The 23,289-nt window shown below is 37.5% G+C and overlaps 2 protein-coding genes across 3 annotated transcripts in view; one reads left to right on the top strand and one right to left on the bottom strand.

The window, feature by feature from the left end:
* The window catches only part of LOC120780892 (putative nuclease HARBI1), a 66,615-nt gene that overhangs the window by 15,439 nt on the left and 27,887 nt on the right, over positions 1–23,289 (top strand). The gene's annotated exons all lie outside the window — the stretch shown is intronic.
* Positions 20,149–22,133, bottom strand: LOC120780394. Its single transcript, XM_040112681.1, has 5 exons — positions 22,074–22,133; positions 21,915–22,005; positions 21,535–21,847; positions 21,258–21,479; positions 20,149–20,281 (listed from the first exon to the last, which is right to left on the bottom strand). Exons 1-5 carry the CDS (start codon positions 22,131–22,133, stop codon positions 20,149–20,151), a joined length of 819 nt encoding a protein of 272 aa, XP_039968615.1.

Raw genomic sequence — 23,289 nt, 5'->3', positions numbered from 1 at the left:
GTAGGGCTAAGTATCAATCCGACAAAAACTACCGAAATCCCTTTTACTAAGCGTAGATTTCTTCCGGGTTTGAGGCCCCTAACAAGGGGCAGGGAGGTGGAGAAGTCGAAAGATGTCAAATTCCTTTGCCTCACATTAAACTCATCCTTACGGTGGAGTAGGCCACCTAACGTTGTCCAAAGCCACAAAGGCACTCATGATATACAGACGCCTGGCCGGCAGATCCTGGGGATGCAAGCCAGGTATCATTAGATGGCTGTATACCATGATTGTAAGGCCCATTGTCACCTATGGAGCGGTTGCTTGGTCCACCAAGGCAACGCAGTCTTCGATGGGCCTTAGACTATCAAAGTTGCAAAGGCTTGCCTGTGTCTATGCTTCAGGGACAATGCGCACATGCCCACGGCGGCCCTTGAAGTCATACTGGACCTCACACCGATGCATATAGTGATCAAACAGGTAGTGCCGCAACTATCGCAACGTCATCGCCATTCTTAGTCAAGCGGCATTAAAAGTGATCTCAGCATATGAGATCAAATCGCTTTTAGTAGAGGAAAGCATAGAAAGGCTGAACCGCCTATCTTTGTGAAATCGGGTGCACCTAATCTGGGTGCCAGGGCATAAAGGGGTAACAAAAAATGAGAGAGCCTACGAACTAGTCCGCTCTGCGGCAGCGTCCAAAATGATGGGCCCAAAACCATGCATCGCGGTGGGATCTCTTAAGGATCTATTCCGCACGGAAGAGAAATCGGGGAGAGATCAGCACTGGCAGCCGGCAGCAGGCTGCTTCTAGGAGGGTACAACCTCTCCAGGTTAAAAGAACTAATTAACCTCCCCGTGACAAATTCCGCCTCCTCGTCGCGCTCTACACAGGGCACTGCAGGTTCAGGAAGCACTTGTCCAACATGGGCATAGTCTCCTACGCTAACTGCCGGTTCTGCGACTTAGAGCAGGAAATACCAGCACACCTAATTCTGGATTGTACAGGAGTTTACAGAAGAAGGTTTTAGGCCCTGGGTTCCATCTACATAGACAGGGATCACACATAAGCGCCCAGCAGGCTCCTGGAATTATTCAGCTGGAACTTGGTGGTCATATGTGATACAAGAGAGGGCCAAATAGACCCTAGGTCGCGATGCAATACCTCACTAACAATATCTATCTATCTATCTATCTTAGTAGCTTTCCACTTCTCAGAGAACTAACACATAAGCGCAGTCAAACTTTCCACCGTTAAACTACCACCTAGTGCTGTTCTAATTTTTCCCTTATGTTTAGAAACCGATGATAATGGAAAAACACGTTTTCTGAGTTTTCTATGGACTCCGTACACATCGAACAATATGGACTGACGTAATTTTGAAATTTGAATAAATAGCCTCTGAAGCATCCATGCCCGCTTAATATTTGGGTCAGGTGGAAACCCAGGACCCCATGTTGTCTACTTATCCACGTATGGATGTTAGGTATAAGTCTGTGGGGGGAATGGGGATTCTTTAGTTGAAGTTTGCCAGCGTTATTGACATAAAGTTATGCTCTTCTTTCTGTCTTCTCTCTTTTCGAATTCTCTCATTGGCGCTGATAGCTCATATAATCTCGTGAACTCGTCACCCTAGATGTCTATGGGCGGCATATTAGCTAGTACTTAAGCTGCTTGGCTGGAAATAGTTCGGAAAGCACTTGTTACTCTTACTGCTGTGATTCTATGCAACGCATTTATTGTTTTGGCATAAGCTTTTATATTTAGTGTCTGTCTCCATACTGGAGTTGCATACAGTATAACTGAGTACATCGCTTTCGCGATAAGTCGGTGGCTGGAGCGCACACACACTCTATTTGCCATCATTCTTGATAAGGCTAAGTGGTGCTTGAATTTCAGGTTGGAGTCGATTAATAATTACGCACTCCCCTATAGTGAGAGTTATTTTTCCCTCAATTTCGTAGATCAGCCTTCTATTTTCAAAATAACTAATAACGATATCTATAAGGTCCTGAGGGGCGCGTATTTCCTATAAGGCTTCGAATGTGTTTGTCCATTTAGCAGAGTTGAATGCATTCTTCACATGCAGGATGATCAGCGCACAATATTCTTTTGTACCACCTTTCCATCTTTTTCCACTTGCTGTACTTTCCGCAGTGTTGACAATTTCTTTCTGAAGCCGTATTGTCTTTCTGTTAGTCCGCCGGCTTCCTGGATTGCAAACTCCACGCGGTTTCTTATTATGTTTTCATGCACTTTGCCCATTGTATCGAGCATACACAGAGGTCTATACGAAGAAGGTTCATCTGGTGTTTTTTTTTTTGTATGCGTTGTACATTTTTGCAAAAAGAATGGGCTTTGGAATTATGGCTACCTTTAGAGGTCTGTTTGGTATTCCATCGATACTTTGTTGTTTTTTGGTTTTTCAGCTATAGCCAATAGTTTTTCTTCTGTAACCAGTGGGTGTGATTCAGCAGGTTCGTTTCGGCGCTTAACGACCTTCTTTATGAGTGGAGCGAATTTGGGTTGCAGCCGCTTATTTTGGAATTTTGACATACAGATTTTATAAACAGTCCCCCAGGGACCTATATTCGCTGCTCCGCAGAACTTTTCAAAACAGTTTCTTTTACTACGGATTATAGCTGACGTATTGTGGCTTCTAAAAGCTTCTTTGAGACGGTTTTCGTTTTCGCCACTGTGATTACGTTGTAGGCGACGTCGGGCTGAGCGACAGAGCTTTTTCAGCGTGGCAATTTCTTAATTTCACCAGTATACAGGTCTTCGCATGTTGCCACCAGTTCCTTTCGCAATGCGGTTACTAAGTGGACGCCGCCTTCGCCTGATGAAATTAAAATTACGATATTCTCAATATTCGAGTCTGAACGAGAATTGGTAAAAATGAGAAATACATAATAGGAAAATAATAATAATTGGAAAAATAAAAAGAAATTAAAATATCAATATTCTCAATATTCGGGTCTTAATGAGAATTGGTAAAAATGAGAAATACATAATAGAAAAATTTATAATTCATTATTATTGCAGAAAGAAGAAGAAGTTGGACACAGAAGAATTATGAACGCCGAGGTGTTGGACCGACCAGGGTTATTTTTTTTCGAGCGCTCGCGGTCTCGAATATCGAGAGTATCGATAATTCGAAAACGATCAGTTCATGAACCCATTCGAATTTACAACAGTGATGCCATAATTTCGAACGTAACCTTGCCATTTTCGTTGAAGTGAAGTGATTGTGAAGTTTTTCATATTTTTATAAAAATAACAAAAAAACCAATTTCTCTTATTAATTAACTAAACAACATCAATAATAATGTGTATATAATTGATAGAAAACATATTTTTAACATCTAAAGACGTGTAAAGTGCAAAAGTGAATTTTTGATTTCGGGAAATACGAAAGAAAATATTGTTACTAAAAGCACGCGCCTAACATATTCGTAAAGTAGAACTAAAAACGAGTATTTTAAGACATTTCCCGCGAAAATTGGTGCACGTTTTCGGAAAAGCCGCTCTGCTGAACATTTACAAAGATAATAAAAAAGATGTTCTCAGAGTAACATTATTGATAAAAGTGATTATAAAAGTGAAAGTGAAAATTAAAGTTAAAGTGATTCAAATAAAAAAGTTTTTGTGAAATTGAAAAGCAGTGAAATGAATAATGAAAAAATAAGTGAATTGAAAAAAAATAATAAAAAATAATAAAGAATCATTTTTCAAAGAAGGTGATAATTTAACAAGTGTAAAAGAAGTAACGCATAACATTGAAACAACAACAGATAGACCAATATATTCAAAATTATACAGATATCCAGAAATCCACAAAAAGGAAATAAAACAACAAATTGATGAAATGGAAAGGAACGGAATAATCACAAGAAGTCATTCACCATACAACGCACCGTTGTGAATCGTGCCAAAGAAAATGGACAATTCAGGTGTTCAAAAATGGAGAATCGTCATTGATTACAGAAAACGACATAACGATAGAAGATAAATTTCCAATACCAAACATAGACAGCATCTTCGATAAACTGGGTAAGGCACAATATTTCTCTACATTAGATTTAGCAAAATGTTTCCATCAGATACTAGTAGATGAGAAGGACAGGCATAAAACAGCATTTTCAACGGAATTGGACATTATGAATACATACGAATGCCATTTGGATTAAAAAACGCCCCAGCTACATTTCAGAGAATGATGAATCACGTATTACAACCATTTATAAATCAAATTTGCGTAGTATATCTAGATGATATATTAATTTTTAGTACAAGTCTACAGGAACACGTAGAATCAATAAATAAAATTCTTAAAAAATTAAAGGAGTTTAATTTAAAAATACAAAAAACCACATGAAGGGTTAAAACCAAATCCGAAAAAGGTCGAGGTAATACAGAAAATTAAAATACCAACAACAGTTAAGGAAATAAAGTCATTTTTAGGAATAACAGGATATTACAGAAAATTTATTAAAGATTATAGCAAACTAGCTTATCCAATGGTCAAATATTTAAAGAAAGATACCAAAATAAATATTGAAGATATCAGTTAAAAGAAAACTACTTATCTGGTTAAATAATTTAAAAGAAAAAATTAGCATTATTTGCAAGATGGAAATTAGCATTAAACGAATAAAGAAAATAATGTAGCAGATTTTTTAAGCAGATTACAGGTCAATAATACAGAAAACATCGAAAAGGAAATCAACAACATAAAGGAAATAAATAATACGGAACCAATGGAAATAGATGAAGAACTACAATCAACATGTGCCACAATCCATAGTGCATGGGAAGGCATGAATGATCACATTTTAATAACGGAAAAGCCAATTAACGTATTTAAAACTCAAATAATAATTGTAGAGAAAAAATATAAAAACAAAGAAATTTACGAAAATAATATTTTAAAAAATAGAAGAATTTTTATTCATGAAAATATGATAAATAATAACTTTGACAAAATTTTACAAAATTAAAATTTAAAGAATTTTACAATTTTTTGTCAAAAACAAAAAATTTTTGTAAGATTTCAAGAAATTTTTAAGAAAGTATTCGGAAATTCGAAAATCAAAGCATTAAAAAGTAATATTTTTCTAAAAGATATAGAAAGTGAAGAAGAAGCTTTTAAAATCATAGAAAAAGAACATGATATATTAAATCATCGCGGTATCGATGAAAATTATAAAGAAAATTAAAGAGGAAATTTATAATCGAAGATTAAAAGATTTAATAACAAGATTTATAAATAATTGCTCAATTTGTCAACAAGCGAAACACGATAGACGTGAAAATAAAATTAAATTTATAAACACGGAAATACCGGGAAACACAAATGAAATTATTCACGGAGATTTATATGTATATAGCAGAAAAACATATATTTTTTACATTTATAGACAAATTCAGTAAACACTTAACAGTAATACCAATAATAGATAGAAACAGTCAAACTTTTATTGAAACATTAAATTTCAGACATTCAATTTTCGGAAAGCCAAATAAATATATTTTGATAATGAATTTAATAATTCATATATGAGGGAATATTTTAATAATGAAGGAATAGACGTTCATTTTACTTCACCATTAGTAAAAACAGGAAATAGTGACATAGAGGGAGCTCATGGCACAATAAACGAACATTTAAAACTTTTAAAAACACAAAATAATTAAGAAGTAATAACGAAAAGAATAATAAAATCAGTAGAATTTTATAATAATATAATACATTCAGCAACGAATAAAAAACCATTAGAGTTTATAAATAATAAAATAAAAAATGAAGACTTTGAAAAAATACTAGAAACTATTAAGAAAAAACAGGAAACGAATTTAGAAAATAGAAATAAAGACAGAGAAAATAAAGATACTGTAAATAAAAGTGAAATTTTTGTAAAAATAGATACAATTAGGAAAAGTGATCCGAAATATAAACCACTAAAAATAAAATTGAGAAGCAGAAGAGTATTAGATAACAGACACATTCATCCACAGAGAATTAAGGGCCTAACAGCCTACAGCATCACTGGATCACCTGAAACCCAAAAAATCAAAATGCTTTCTTTAGTTTAATAGTTTATCTTTCAATTGACGTCGAGTTTTTTTTAATTCTTCAATTTTTAAATTTTTGGTACCATTTTCAAGCCAAAATGACGATTTTAGACAAAAAAGCGACTTATTTGTTATTGTAAAATTCTTAGAAATTAAAATTTTTGGAAAAACTGGACGTCATTCGAGAGCTATATATATTTAGAATATTTGTACGAAATTTCAAACCGATCGATGCAGTAGTTTTTTCTGTAGGCTGGTCACCGACTTTAAAAATGACATATTTGGGAAAATCGATTCAAAGTTTTGTACACTCAGCGCAGGTAGCTGGAAGGCGTGCAAACCTAAGTTAAAGGTACCGTTATTCAACCTGCTGTAACTTCGTTAGTATTTCTCCGAGTGACCTAAAACCTTAACACAATATTCTTGAGATGTTGATGGTTCAGAAAAAAAATTTAAAAAAATTAAAAAAAGTTGTCAAACCTTACCCCCCCTTAATTCCTTTTTGATATGTATTTTTGGTGCCACCATTAATAATTGTGAACTAAGCGCCCACGATGGTTTGAACTTCTGTTACGCCGGCGGGTCTACCGCCCGCTATTATTATATGCGCTTTGCATCTGCTATCTACAAATAATTCTAAGAGGAAGTGTTCAAATTTTCTAACAGCTTACGAAATATATTCCTCCTATTTGCGCCCATGTGAAATCATTTTTTGCTTCTCTGCAGCAAGATGTGAATGATTATCATTTTTTCGTTGTCTTTAGCAACTCCAAGTATTTAGGGCAAGTCTTATTCAGAACTGAGTGTTCCCTATTGCACAGCATGCAATTCGGTGCATATGTCTAACTATTATACAATGCTTATATGTACTTGTGCAGTAAGAGTTTTTTCAATTAAAAAAATTATAAATACATGACACGGCTATAAAATGTTTTTTTTTTATTGATACGTTGGAACTTTGGAATTAACGGTACTCAAAATAAATGACTTCATATTTGAGCTTGCTTCAATACCATTGCAGGGGTATGTCGAAGTAAGGGGGCCGATTCCGTTTAAAGAAAATTACTTCGTTTTAGCATGAATGTTATAAATTTCTAATTTAATGTACATAGATGTATTTCTCGATATATAGAACTGGGTGTGTACATATATACTATATATGGGTGTGTGTTACCATTACTGGTTAATTGTTTTATTTCGTGGGTACAATTCTATGTTAGTTTATTTATAAATATAATAACCTGCTATGGGTTAAAATTCCTTCCATCGTGTATTGATGTCGAGTGTACCCGTATCTCTACAGGTTTTGGGTTGAGTTGATTGTGTTATGTTGTTTCCTTGTTGTTGTTATAGTTTTTCGGGTTGTGTGATGGCGATCATCACTTTCGTTTTCCTCCCAAATAGAGGGCAAGGCTGAGGTTCGAGGCGGTTCGTCTTCTAAAGTTGGCATAATACTAGAGGTGGCATTCCTCGACCAGATGGTAAGTGATGAACTATTACGACGAGGTCTCTATATTTTGAAGCCATTTCACTAAAGAGAAAAACATTTTAAAGTTACTTTATACTTAATTTAACAATTTTTGAACAGTTCGGATTTCAACCACTCGTGTTTTATTATCCAAGCCGAAGAAGACTTTTTGGATTCCACCTAAATCCCATATGTTGGGTGAAATGTTTTTATTTCTTATATCGACCAAAACGTTAATTTCAACATTACGTTTGGGATATTTCCATTTGTATCTCATTTGTATCGTCTGTGCAGTCACTTAAGGTGGTCTTCATTCCATTACTTACAAAAGTGCTGGTAGAGTATTTTTAATTTCTGCCATCTGTTGACGATGCCTCAGTTTGCATCCTCTAAATTGGGTTCGGCAGAAATTAATAATAAGGTATCTTTAAATTTTTATTTATTCCTCACTTTCTGCCTCTGATATATCATATTCTGTGTTTTGTCATTTTTGTTTGGCTAATACTGCTTAATAGTGGATCTGAGCTCAACAATAATATATTGTAAATATCAAGGTTGCATTGCTCCCTAGAAAGTTTTCTAGCATTATTTTCTCGATATAATCGAAAATGCTTATTTCTTGCCGCAGCCGTCTCCTCCGACAACTGTCCTATTGGCAATAATGCGTTTTCAATAATTTTTGCGACAAGTATTAATAGAGATCAAAATATAATCTGGCCGTTGCCATAACATACTCATCAAATATGTTGGTGTCTATTTTATGTCCACTTCAGATAGTTTCCAATATAACTTTTAATCTATAGATCAGATTAAAATCAACTTTTGTTGTATCAGCAGCTAATTGCAGGTTTTCAAAAAATCTCCACTTGTATTGCCATCATTGGTATAGCTAAAATTAGCATTCGGCATGTCTACCAACAATCAAGTTTCTATGCGAAACATTTTTTGAATATTTCTTTTTGTTTGTGTTTCTACCTCTTTTTCTCCTTTCGATCTTTTTATCTATACTTTTTCACGGTTAACTTGTATGCCAGATGTAAAATGCTTTGGAAATATCGAATCCTGGTGCGCATTGCAGATAATCCAAATTCGAAAGCTTTGGAACTTGTTTGTAATTTCTAGTCAGACTATTAAAATCTTTAGATGTGGGTCCACAAATATAAGATATGCTTGTTGATTTGGTATCAGTTGCAGCATTGCACACTTTGATATCGACCATTGTCATTTTAAATATATGCTCATTGAAAAATTTTTTCTCAAGCAATTTAACTTCTGTACGTGTCAACTTTTTGACAGCATATTCAAATAAGTTATAACAAACCGAAACCCAATTGGTCTACAATATCTAGGCGATGATGGTGTAGGGATTTGCCATATATTTTTCCCCCCTTCCTTTCCACAAGTTATTCTAAGAGAAACCAACGAGCCCACAAACATATCGGAGCTGCGTACATAAGCATTGACTGACTAACTTCAGCCAGCAGAGCTCTTCTACTTTGCCATGATTCTCGACAAGACCGCAGTCATTTTAGCCGCCTTACCTCACAAGTCTTTCCAATGTGCGCCTTGAGATTGAGCCTCGTATCGATCATAACGCCAAGGTACCTCAATGTATTTTGCGCTACAACGTTATATCCATCAATATTCAATGTGACCGTTACTTGCCTTTTCCTGCTCGTAATGAGTACTGCAGCTTAGTACTTGTAAGCCTCTCTTTAATTTTCTACACGGTATCATTCCATATGTTCTGTATCTGGAAGAGTTATTCAGCTACAATCGTTACGGCAATGTCGTCCGCATAGCCAATTATCTGTGCTTTTTTTTGGCAGCGGTAATCGTAACACCCCGTCGTACATCACATTCCATAGTAATGGGCCTAGTACGGAGCCTTGTGGTACTCCACCTGTCACCATGTAGGGTTTTGGACCTGTATCTGTATCGTACAGCAGTAGTCTGTCTGACAAAATAATTGCTAATTGTCCTCAGAAGATACCTCGTGGTGTTTCCTGCCTCTAATGCCCTCAGAATATGTGACCAGTATGCCGAGTTGAAAACGTTTTTTACGTCAAGCGTAACAACTGCGCAGTATTTTTATCTCCATGCATCCATCTGGTGCCCTCTATGGCCTTGGCCGCAATGCCCGTCACTTTTTCAACTGCGTCTAAAGTGGACCGAAGTCTTCTGAATCCAAATTAGTTTTCAGATAATCCAGGATACTCTTCTTCTATATGTTGTTCTAAGCGTGTGCCAATCAGTATTTCTTGCGTTGGGAAAAGCGTTTTCACCACCTTTTCTAGGAGGGTCGGACAGGTTAGGGCTCGGCTTTTAGTTAGTTAGTTAGTTTTCTTCTTCTTCTTTACTGGCGCAGACACCGCTTACGCTATTATAGCCAAGTCAACAACAGCGCGCCAGTCGTTTCTTCTTTTCGCTACATGGCGCTAATTGGATATTCCAAGCGAAGCCAGGTCCTTTGTCCTTCCAACGGAGTGGAGGTCTTCCTCTTCCTCTGCCTCCCCAGGCGGGTACTGCGTCGAATTCTTTCGGAGCTGGAGTGTTTTCGTCCATTCGGACAACATGACCTAGCCAGCGTAGCCGCTGTCTTTTAATTCGCTGAGCTATGAACAATGTCGTCATATATCTCATACAGCTCATCGTTCCATCGAATGCCATATTCGCCGTAGCCAACGCGCAGAGGACCATAAATCTTACGCAGAACTTTTCTTTCTTGTCATCGTCCAAGTCTCTGCAACATATAGCAGGACGGGAATTATGAGTGACTTACATATAGAGTTTGGATACGAAATAATCTGCAACTTCAAAAATATGACTGCCAACAGTGACGTGAGAGCCAAGTCGCGAGTGCGACGACTGTTTGTTTGATGACAGGAGATATTTCGTCTTGCCCTCGTTCACTCCCAGAACCATTTGCTTTGCTTCCTTGTCCAGTCTGGAGAAAGCAGAACTAACGGCGCGGGTGTTGAGGCCGATGATATCAATATCATCGGCATACGCCAGCAGCTGTACACTCTTCTAAAAGATTGTACCTGCTCGATTAAGTTCTGCAGCTCGAATTATTTTCTCCAGTAGCAGATTGGAGAAGTCGCACGATAGGGAGTCGCCTTGTCTGACACCTCGTTTGGTATCGAACGACTCGGAGAGGTCCTTCCCGATCCTTGCGGAGTACTTAGTTTTAGCGGGATACCAAATTCAGACATCGCGGCATAAAGGCAGCTCCTTTTCGTGCTGTCGAATCAGCTTTGAAATTGGCGAAGATATAACGTGTGTCGATTCTCCTTTCACGGGTCTTTTCCGAGATTTGGCGCATGGTGAATATCTGGTCGGTTGCTGATTTTCCACGTCTAAAGCCACACTGATAAGGTCCAATCAGTTTGTTGGCGGTGGGCTTTAATCTTTCACACAATACGCTCGATAGAACCTTATACGCGATGCTGAGGAGGCTTATTCCACGGTAGTTGGCGCAGGTTGTGGGGTCTCCCTTTTTTTGACTGGGCATAGCACACTTAAATTTCAATCGGTGGGCATGCTTTCGTCCGACCATATTTTACAAAGAAGCTGATGCATGCTCCCTATCAGTTCTTCGTCGCCGTGTTTGAATAGCTCGGCCGGCAATCCATCGGCCCCCGCCGCTTTGTTGTTCTTCAGGCGGGTAATTGCTATTCGAACTTCTTCATGGTCGGGCAATGGAACGTCGGCTCCATCGTCATCGATTGGGGAATCGGGTTCGCCGTCTCCTGGCGTTGTGCGTTCACTGCCATTCAGCAGGCTGGAGAAGTGTTCCCTCCATAATTTAAGTATGCTTTGGGCATCGGGGACTAGATCACCTTTGGGTGTTCTACATACTTAAGTTGTGTCCAAATAAAATCTTAGCTAAGCATTAGTAGTCTTTTGCATTTCACAGTAAAAGCTTAATTTCTATAAAATTTTATTATGATATATGGCAACGTTATGGGCAACATAAGTTTTGCAAATATCATCCATAAAATACTTAACATACTTTTAGATACTCCAAATAAATCTCCTACTATCCTCAACATATTTCCCGTAGCATAAAAGCGCAATATAAGCAAAAACATTTGTTCTGGCGATAGTGCATGATTCCTAAAAGAAATGTATACATAATTTTGTGCTCAATTTGTAATCGAATACAATCGAGCACATTGCAAGCTGTTTCTTTGTTAATCCGAAATCTGTCGCAGAAATCTTTATCGTCATATAGCTTCAAGAATATTTGCCGGAATCTGATTTCTTTTGTTCGTCGCAATATTATTATATTCCTCGGGTTATCGTATTCTGGGTCACTGCCAAAATCGATTCCATATTTCCGATCCGATTCCATATTTTTTCACAAAAAATAATTTCTTATTATTCTTATTTTCACAAATAACTGAAAGTTCAGAGCAATTCAAAACAAAAATCAGCTGTTACTTAACCACTGCTTAAGTATCCCATTTTCAGTTCTTAAGCATAACTTAAGCATGAACTGTATAACCAGTGGCGAATTTGCCCTAAGGCCCAGTAGGCCCGGGCCCAGGGCGGCCAGATATTAAGGGCGGCAAATCGTGCCAACAAAAAACACAAATGCAAAGTATCTTAACCGTATGTTTATATTATCTTCCTAAATCATTATTTTTGTGTATCAAAGTATAAATAATTTCGTACATCGTACATATAAAGTAACTAGGAAGAATAGGTACTTAGGTACCTAACCTATTGTTATTACGCGCGTTTGTAATTATCTCACGCACACGTAAAAATTTTGTGTTACATAGTTAAATATGGACGGAAAGCAAAGGGTAAAGTTAAGTGGGGCAGAGTATCGCAAACGAGCTAAAGAAAAAGATGATAAACAATAGGATACGATTAAAAAAACGCGGAAATTAGACGATTTCTTCGGAAAACCGTCTACAGATATTCAAGATCCTATTATAGACCCAACATTCGACGTTCTAAGTAGTAGTGGCGATCCGTCAACTGATGATTCTGCAGTGTCTAAAGTGCCTTCAAGGGAAAATACTTTGATCAATGTGGCAAGTATATCAAAAGAACAAGCCGAAGATATCCCACTCGTACCAGGAGTGGCAGGAGTAGGAGTGCAGCCCAATCCTTCGGACCAGGAGCTCTACGAAATCAATGACGATCCAGCTAAATGGACAATCGACGAGTTCACGCGTGATCACATTTGTAAGAACGGAGCCAATCAAAACATCCAAAATGATTTTCCCAAGAGTGAGCGCATTAACAAAGATAAAGCGCGACAGTTGTCGAGACATTTATTCGAACGTCAGCTTCTCAATGGTGAAAAAGTTTCGCGTAAGTGGCTAATTTATTTCAAAAGTACTGGATGTGTTTTTTATGGTCCTTGTTTGTTTTTTAATGGCGGGGAGAGTCAGTTCGACAAAAAATGACTCGAAAAGTTCATATCATCGAGTGTCAACTCATGAGAAGTCGCCTACTCACAAATTATCTGTTCTGCATATGGAAGAACGAAGCACCGTGTTAGGTCGCATAGACCGCGCATTAGCATTGCAATTAGATGTAAAAATTAATTACTTGAAAAACATTCTGAAAAGAGTAGTTGCATGCGTAAAAGCACTTGCATCACGTGGTTTGCCTTTCAGAGGACACGACGAAAAATTTGGATCAATCCACAATGGAAATTATTTAATGTCCTTAGAGCTCATCACCGTGCTCGATCCGTTCTTAGCTAAACACATTACACGTTATGGAAATCCAGCCTCAGGATTTACGAGTTATCTTTCTTCAACAACATGCGAAGAGTTCATTCGACTTATGGGAAACAAATTTTTGGAAACAATTGTAATGGGAAATATTAACATCAAAATATTTTTCTCTGATCATTGACTCGACGCCGTAGACCAGCTCACTTATGTAATCAGATATGTCCTGCCTAATCGATCACCTGTAGAACGGTTTCTCAAGCTTATTCTAAACACAGGCCACAAATCACAATATTGACAGATGCTGTTACTTCAACTTTAACTGAATTGGGAGTTGACATTTCAAACTGTCGCGGGCAATCATATGACAACGCAGCTAACATGGCAGGCAATTATAACGGCCTGCAAGCTAAAATAAAGGAAATTTCACCCCTTGCCGACTATGTTCCCTGTTCAGCACACTCGCTGAATTTAGTAGGTGAATGTGCAGCTGAAAGCAGCCAAGAGGCTTGTTCGTTCTTTTCTCTATTCCAAGAGTTATACAATTTCTTTGCAGCGACAACTCAGCGTTGGGAACTACTTCAAACCCATTTCACCGTCAAAAGTCTATCAACGACCTGATGGTCAGCTCGTGCAGACGCATGCAAAAGTTTACGCGAATCCTGGAATGAAATCCATAAAGCGCTAGTCACCATCGAAAATGACACACAACAGAAGAGAATCGTTATATGCGAAGCAAGAGGTATTCGTTTGAAACGGCCCTCATGGCTGTTTTTTGGGGAGATTTACTAGATCGCATTAACGCCACAAGTAAAAAACTTCAGAGTGTGGAAATTGGCATTACCATTGTCCAAGAGATTGGCGAAACAAGAGAGAATTTCAATGATTTCGAAAAAAAAGCGAAGAAACTGTCCTTCGTACAGGAATACGAAAAAGATTTTCGACGCAATCGAAAGCAAAAACTGCTTCCTGGCGAGACAAATACAGGTGAAGAGATGCAACAAAAAAATGGCCGTGAAAATTTTAGATTAGAAGAACTGAAAAGACGTCGGGATGCTTATAAATTACTCTACAATAAATTTTACTTTATTACCAACCTGACGAATCTAAACATCTCAGAAGTCGAAGATAAGGCCAAGGCATTGCAAATGATTTATTCTACTGACTTAGAAGACGATTTTACAGAAAAATGTCTTCATTTTCGTTCTCACTGCAGCATAAAAAATGAGGAGCGAAAGAGTACAGTCAGTTGAAATGGTTACGAACCGAAGATCTTCAAACCATTTACCCAAACGTGGATATTGCTCTTCGTATATGTGTGTGTACACCTGCCAGTAACTGTACTGGAGAAAGATCGTTTTCTTGTTTGCGGAGAGTGAAAAACTATTTACGCACAACAATGACGGAGCAGAGGTTAAACGATCTTGCTTTGCTTAACATAGAAGCTGCTTTTTTAAGCAAATTGGATTGCGAAGATTTGATTAATGGTTTTGCTGCGCTTAAGTGCAGACGAGTTTTGTAACACATTGTACGATTAAAACACTTATTTTATTAAAAACAAAACCTAAAACCATTTTTAAATGTTTTATTTAAATGTCCAATCATCCCTGAAATCTCGGAAAATATTATAAACTAGCTTTATCCGCTAGCTTTTAGTTAAACAATTTTTTGAATCAATTAAAAGTGGAAATAAAGTAAAATCATGAATTATGTCTTTAGTCTATAATGATGGGTGCTGAGAAAGGGGCGGCACATGGCCTGGGGCCTAGAACGGCTGGGATTGCAAATCTGCCACTGTGTATAACATTATTTTCCTGTATTATCTTAAGCACAACTTAAGTGTGGACTGTGAAACCGGGCATAAGAAAGTTCATATTGATTAGAGGACGACCACAACTAATGATTTTAGATAGCAAATTCAATTTATCTTCCGTTAAGATTTTTTAAACCCAAAGGAAATACTGTTTCATTTCACAAACCCAAACAGACATACAAGGTTCGTATAAAAATTATCGCGAATTTTGAATTTTCGCGGGTTACGTGCATTCGATTTCGATTGTTTTGTTGCGTTATGTTGGTATTTACATATATCCCTTACCTATGCTGACGAAGTCGGGCATTTTCAATGTTTAGATAATTTTTGAAAGCTGTTTTGCTTGGACGCGTTTTGGTTCGTCTTCGACTTTTACTTATTCCAAAAATGGATAAAAGACTGTATAAATTTTTTTGAGGAAAACATAATTATGTTCGCGGGCGCATTCCGAATGTTGACTGTGGTATAGGTGAAACTACATTGAACAAAAGAAATGTTTTTCGGTAATACAAAATGTTTTCAGAGCAAGTCAAGAAAAGACAAAATCAATAATGAAGTGAAGAAAATAGTATTGGCAAATCGTCGAAGCAACATTGAAGAAATTTCTGCGGAACTAAAAATATCGATTTTAACTAATGATTTGGAGTTTGAGTTGGGTCTTGGCGCAACACGAGTTCTGGCCAAAGGGCTCAAGAAAAATAATACCTGCAAGTTATGTGCAATTAACTCGATGCAATCCGCCAAAAACGGTAGGATTTGGCACCATAATGACGCCCCAGCTCACTCATCGTTGCTTATACGCGCGTTTAAAAAAACACAATAAGCGTGGTGCAGCCACCATTTTCCCCAGACCTGTCCCCTTGTGACGACGACTCGCCGCTAGCAAGCAATTAAGGGGATAAAAACTGCATCGAAAGAGGAACTTATCAAGATCACAAAAAATTACTTTTTTAAGTGCTTTGAATATTGGAAAAAAGCCAATATGTCTGGGGGTGATTATTTTGAAAGGGAAACAGATACTAATGATTAAATACACACTTTCTTGGGAAATACAAAATTCGATATACCTTTTCAAAAAACAACTTCGTAAGAGTAATGCAAATATAGAACTATTTCAAAGTTATAGCCTTGGCGACTGCGTTAACTCCGCTTAACTGCGCACTTAATTATATCCAAATTTTAAGGTGATAGTAACAATACTAGTTAGTGCATAGCGGATTGACGTTTCAAGTTTTGTGCGATTCTTTATTAATACCATCTCAAATTGAAACAAATTTAATATTTTTGATTTAAAAAATGTGCTAAATACTAAACATTTTTAATTTTCGTTCCATTTTCCATTTCAGTGTTGGGGACTGTTCCTTTGCAATAGAATACAGCTGTCATTTTTCAACAATGCTGAGAACTAAAATGCCACTAACTCCTTAAAATTTTGACCGTTATGTTTGGCATTTACACGGTAGTTGGCTGTAGTAGCTCCTGAGTTAATCCCGATAAGTGCAGTTTATCGGGTTTAACGCTGTCATCTGTCAAGTTTTTTAGTATTTATACTCTTACAACCTGTTGCTACAGAGTTGGGTGTAATCAGACCACTGCCATGCCCACAAAACGCCATTAACCGAAAACCATTAAAAAGCCCATGACCAAAATCAATGTTAACTGTGGACAAAAAATTTGAAAAGTTGGTTAACGTATGTATCTCCTAAACCAATAAAGCTACAGCAACCGAATTCATCCGACTCAAATACTAACGCTAAGAACTCCTAACGATACATAGTTTGAAAACGGGTGAAATCGTAAAATAAACAAAATTAAATAACCCTGCCCACTCCCTTTATATCAGTAGTGTTAAAATCTACTAAGCGCAATAAATCAATACTAAGTAAGCCAGAGTTATACAATTTTACCTCCGTGATGGTATTAGAGAGCTTTATGGGAGCCGGTATGAAAATTGAACTATGGGCGTGACACCGCCCACGTTTTGGTGAAATCCCATTTCTCGGGACTTGACCTAACCGATTTCAACTAGTAGGAATATAGACAAAACCGCACAAGAAACACACCTACTTCCCATAAAGCACAATTTTAAACTCCACTTGATTCTTTGATTTTCCGGTACACAAATCGAAAGCAATTAATATTATCATCTTATGACCAAACATTTTTCAAATCCAACAAAATCTGTTCAAGGTTCTAGGTATCGAAAATATCGGTCCATGTGTGAGATAAATATTTTAAATTCAGGAAATTCCCTTTCTGATAATGGTATTATACGAGTATATTATAATTAATATAAAAAAATAACATTAAGTTTCTTGAACTTCCGCGTGACTTTGTACGGCATATATCGGCCAATATGTGAGTTATCTCAATGAAAATGAGGGGGCGCGTTTTACTCATAACAATGTATATTTGTGCGTAAAATGGATGAGTTTGAACGAAAACTTAATATCTTCTGTTTTACTGGCCTACGCACCGCTTACGCGTTTAAAGCCGAGTTAACAACAGCGTGCCATATCCTGCTTCACTTGGTCCTCCCAACGGAGTGGAGGTCTTCCTCTTCCTCTGCTTCCTTCCGAGTACAGCGTCGAATACTTTCAGAGATGGAGTGTTTTCGTCCATTCGGACAACATAACGTAGCCAGCGTAGACGCTGTCTTTTAATTCCCTGAACTATGTCAATGTCGTCGTATGTATATCTCGTACAGCTCATTGTTCCATCGAATGCGATATTCGCCGTGGCCAATGCGCAAAGGACCATAAATCTTTTCAGAATTTGTCTCTCGAAAACTCGTAACGTTGACTCATCAGTTGTTGTCATTGTCCAAGCCTCTGCACCATATAGCAGGACGAGAGAGGACTTTACTTTTCAATTGTCTACTCAGTCCGAAGTAGTAACTGTTGGCAAGAGTTATCCTGAGTTGGATTTCCAGGCTGACATTGTTGGTGGTGTTTACATTGGTTCCCAAATATACGAAACTATCTACAACTTCAAAGATTTAACTGTCAACAGTGACGTGAGAGCCAAGCCGCGAGTGCGACGACTGTTTGTTTGATGACAGGAGATATTTCGTCTTGCCCCGTTCACTTCCAGACCCATCTGCTTTGCTTCCTTGTCCAGTCTGGAGAAAGCAGAACCAACGGCGCGGGTTTTGAGGCCGATAATATCAAGATCATCGGAATAGGCCAGGAGCTGTACACTCTTATAAAAGATGGTACCTGCTCGATTAAGTTCTGCAGCTCGAATTATTTTCTCCAGCAGCAGATTGAAGATTGAAGAAGTCGCACGATAGGGAGCCTCCTTGTCTGAAACCTGGTTTGGTATCGAACGGCTCGGAGAGGTCCTTCCCGATCCAGACTTAGCTTTTGGTGTTGCTCAACGTCAGTTTACACAGCCGCATTAGTTTTGCGGTGACACCAAACTCAGACATCGTGGCATAAAAGCAGCTCCTTTTCGTACCATAGAAAGCAGCCTTGAAATCGATGAAGAGGTCGTGAGTGTTGATTCTTCTCTCTCCGGTCTTTTCTAAAATTTAGCGGATGGTGAATCTGGTCGGTTGTTGATTTTCCAGGTCTAACGTCACACTGATAAGGTACAATCAGTTTGTTGACGGTGGGCTTTAATCTTTCACACAATACGGTCCATAGAACTTTATACGCGATGTTGAGGAGGCTTCTCGCACGGTAGTTGGCGCAGATTGTGGCGTCTCCCTTTTTGTGGATAGGGCAGAGCACACTTAAATCCCAATCATTGGGCATGTTTTTGTCAGCCCATATTTTACAAAAAAGCTGATGCATGCATCGGTGACTAGATCACCTTTAGGGGTTCTACAAGAGTATGCTCCGGTCTTGAAACCTTCTGTAAGTCACCTCAATTTTTCGTAGAATTTTCGAGCATTACCCCTGTCGGCCAGCTTATTAAGCTTTTAGTCCTTATTTCGTTTGCCATGGTCGTCATCAAAAGGAGGGTCTCTCATCCGAGGCTGGTTGTTACTTTTCATTGGGGGTGGCGTGTCCCAAACCCAGCGCACAACCCTATGTAGGGAATGTTTCGCCTTCTCACTTTAGCTCGCCTTAAAACGGATATGTTAGGCTACACAGAGGATACTTGGCCAAAGACCGGAATTCGTGAGCTGCTTGAGTCATATGTAAAAGAATCGTTTCTGGTCACTCCCAAGTGAATGGCGATCAGAGAACTTGCGTGAAGTTCTACACATGACTCCACCCTCCTTAAAAAAACGTAACCTAGCCCCTATATTACTAATAACTTTTTAGTATGTGGTATTTGTAAAAAGAGAAATCGGGTCCATAATACCATATACTTGTATATAACTCACATATACTACATATAATGATTTTCGTTTTTCTCACAAATCTTTTGCCGAATTCGTCGGTCAATGTGTGAGTTTTATAGAGTATATGTATGTATATAGAAAATTGTTTTGGAATTGTTGGAAGACTTTTTTACTATGTGAGTTAGTACATCCTCAAAGTTGTGCATCATAGCTCCATATATTTATTTATAGATATAGAATTTATTTTCGATGAGTAAAACTGATTTGTTACAAATTAACCAATTCATAATCTTGAGTCCCACGTCTAGCTTTTACCATTTATTTTTTACATGAACTTTTGAACGTTGCTTAAAGTCAAAGTCGACTGTCTATAAAAATTGGTAAATGCTGTATGTTGTTGTACGTGAAAATAATGTGTATAGACCTTTTGGCCTATTGTAGGATTTACAGCTTTTTGAAGATTAGTGGTTGACTCATGTTAACTACTACCAACAGCAAACAAACATGTAATCACTTGCAGTCTACTGTCAGGTTATGCGAGAATAAATAAATATAATTTTATGATGATGTTGTTTCGGTAAAACCAGTTCCAATTTCGAAAGCAAACCTTTGTGACAATCTGTATCGAGCGCTTTTACAATATCCAAAAACAGAATTTTTTCCTCAAATGCTTTTTCACTAATGTGTGTAATTCTGTGAAATCGTGAATAGCTCGAAGCCCAAACTGATGTGCTGGGATTACGGTTTTATGTTCTATGACTTTATTAAGACTTATTTAATATGAAAAGACTCGTTAATAATGATGGTGACTTTTACTATTCATATTGGGGAAAACTGTTGTAGAGCCTTGGCAGTAATCAGGTCGTAACCGGGGGATTTTTTGGTTTTCAGATTTTCTATTTCCTCACTCAGCTCACTACGTGTGTAACTTGAGATTTCTTCGCATTCTTGACTGAACACAGTAGGATAATATACTTATGTTTCATATTGGAAAAATACTTCGTCTAAATAATCCAAAAATGCTTCTGAATTTTTTGAATTATCTCTGGCTCAAACTATCAGCACTTATTTTAAAGGGACATGCTTGAATTTCTGGTGTTTGTAATCTTTTACAGCTTTTCCAAAGAGAGTAATCGCAATTTCATCCATTGGTAAGAGACCGAAGATATTTTGCTAAACTTTAATTTCTAAACCTCTGAATTTTACAATTATGATCGTACAATTAAGTCGTAAGCCTTGAACGCCAAAACGTGGTTTTTGCGTTGAAATCTCCATCCATTATGAATCGATACCTGCGTCTGTTTATTTCAGATCTTTTTGGAACTTTTCAAGAGCCCGCGATGTCGAGGAAGACCGAGCGGCTTCAGTTCTTGCACAAGCTGTATTTTGTATGCTTTCAATTTAAATCTCGATGTAAAATGTGCCAAGCCGTTTCATATATCAGTTCGAGTTGCTGCGAACGCCTAGACTCTCAGCTACGGCTGAATATTATCCAATAACACAGTACAACAGCTAATCTGGGTGGTGAGAAATTCCAAGTCAGGGTGATGGTACTAGGTCAGTATAGTAAAACCCTCAAAGGGTTTGGCGTTCGTATGTGTCAGTTTTTTTATGACCTTTTAAATTTTTTCCTTATCTTGATGTTTTTCGCTTAGTTGTAACATTTTGGCAAAAACGTAGTTTAACATAACTCGCGAGCCACTTGTGCGATTTTGATGAAACAAATTTAGAAAAATTAAGAGTTGCAATTTCTATTTGTTTTTATTTGTTTTTATTCAAAAAAGTGTCATTTATCGCCTTTTTTATAAATTTTCCCCAATAACTCCAGACTTCTGGCCATAAACTACTAAAAAAATAAAGTAAACATTTTTTATAATTTTTTATTTTTATTTTATTTATTTATTTTTATTTATTTTAATAAATATTGCCTAGACTTTTTCGATGGTGGTGGTTCGGGACTAGTGGCATCGCATTCATCGTTATCATCAGTTTCTGAACCACACATAATGTCAATGAGTGACTCCACTGTTGGCCCTTCTGCATCTCCTGAAAATTCTTTATCATCAAGATCATCTCTGTCTTGCCACACAAGCTTACTCCACCAGCAAATTTCCGCAATTATTGCACTCGGCGACTTTTTGCCTCTATATCTGTAAGTTTTTGTTTTATTAAAATGAATTTGAAAAAATAAAAAATCAGTATTACCTCATTTCAAATGGCATAGCAACTTGATGATAGCGTTCACCTTGTTCATCAGATTCGGTAGCCAATTGTTTGCTGAAGTAGTCCAGATGATGATGTAAATAATGGATTTTCAAGGACATGTGGACACCATTTAACGAGAATGCTCTTAACATCCTTGCGACAGAAACATCGTAGTTGTTAGAACGATGCTTTCCCAACAAGCCTTCTATTACTTCTTTGATTGCCTGCCATGCATTCAATTCAGCGTCAATCAAAATATTGTTGAATGCGTCACTTTTAATCAGCTTTCGTATATCTTGACCATTTAGTACGCCTGATTGGAAAAAATTAATTTGTTAAGATGGAAAACCATGGGAAATGAAAGTGATATTATAACTTACCTTCTTTAATTTTACTTTCGCCTAGTCTCGGGTAAATTAGTTTCAAAAACAAGAAAACTTCATCTCTTTTGGCGACAGTTTTGATAAAATTCTTAACAATTCCAAGTTTAATATGCAGTGGAGGCAGCAATATCTTCTCCTTCAGCACTAGAGGCTCACGAATAATATTGGCCGTTTGTAACCTGCTGTGCTCTCTGAGTTTCCATCCGTGGCATGCATATTGGTCACCGGAAAATCGTGTGTCCCAATCGCACGAAAAGCACATATATTTTATATAGCCGCTTTGAAGACCGCAAAGCATTGCTACAACTTTTAAATCGCAGCATATGCGCCACATATGTTTGGCGTAGTTAACCATTTTAAAATATTTTCCAATGCATCATATGTTTCTTTCGTTTCTGTACTATAGGCGATTGGAACTGAAGGTTTTTTATTGGTCTTATGCAGTAAAACCGCCTTCAAGCTGAGTTTTGAACTGTCAATAAATAATCTAAAGTCATCTGCTTCATATTTTACTTCCATTGCGTTCATCAATTTTCCTACATCCGGGCAATATGCAGAAGTTTTTTCATCATTCACAAGGAATAAACTTTGGAGTGTTGCCTGACGACTTCGATAAGCTGTGACTTTCACACCGGGTGCCAACAAATTGTTTGATTTCAAAATGGAAGCCAGCTCTTCCGATTTATGCTGTGTTAATTCCAACTTGGCAACAATTGATTCAAGCTTATTTTGATTTATTAAAATTGGCTCATTGGATACTGATGGCTCATATGGGGGATCATAACGTGCATGATATGTCGGAGCAGTCGTAAAAGAGAAAATATCTGGACTAGAAGCTTTTGGCACAGGAATGTGGTCCGAATGAGGCAATGGTGTTGCGGCACTTGCAACACCAACGTAATTATACGATTTTCTTATCCTTTTTGCGGCTCCTTTATTCGCACATGCATAGCAATTCAATGGATTCAATGGACCTTCGCCAGGATTAATCCAAGTCATTGGGATACCGAATGGCATACTTTAACCATTGGACGGTTGTAGCAGCTTTAACACACTATATTTGGTACCCAATTTTCGTTCACTATAACATTTTGGTAGAAGTACATCTCGTATGTTTGAACAAAATCAGTACTGAAGTTTCCCCTTTTTTGATGTGTTGAGACATATTGACCACAGCAGTAGCAAAAGCTATTTATATCTGGCTTGCACAGTTCCATATTTTGTTCTCTTTTGTTCACTTTTAAAAAATTTGAGAAAAATTACTTTTACTGTTCGCGTTCGTCGGCGCTTGTTGAATGACAAAAATCACAGAACCAGTGTGAGAGAAGAAGTATAATGACAATGCATGTTTTATGTGAACATTACAGAACCA

This window comes from Bactrocera tryoni, unplaced genomic scaffold (assembly GCF_016617805.1).
Source record: "Bactrocera tryoni isolate S06 unplaced genomic scaffold, CSIRO_BtryS06_freeze2 scaffold_25, whole genome shotgun sequence".
Lineage (NCBI taxonomy): Eukaryota > Metazoa > Arthropoda > Insecta > Diptera > Tephritidae > Bactrocera > Bactrocera tryoni.
The sequence above is the reverse complement of the archived record's forward strand: the minus strand, read 5'-3'. Positions and strand labels throughout refer to the sequence as shown.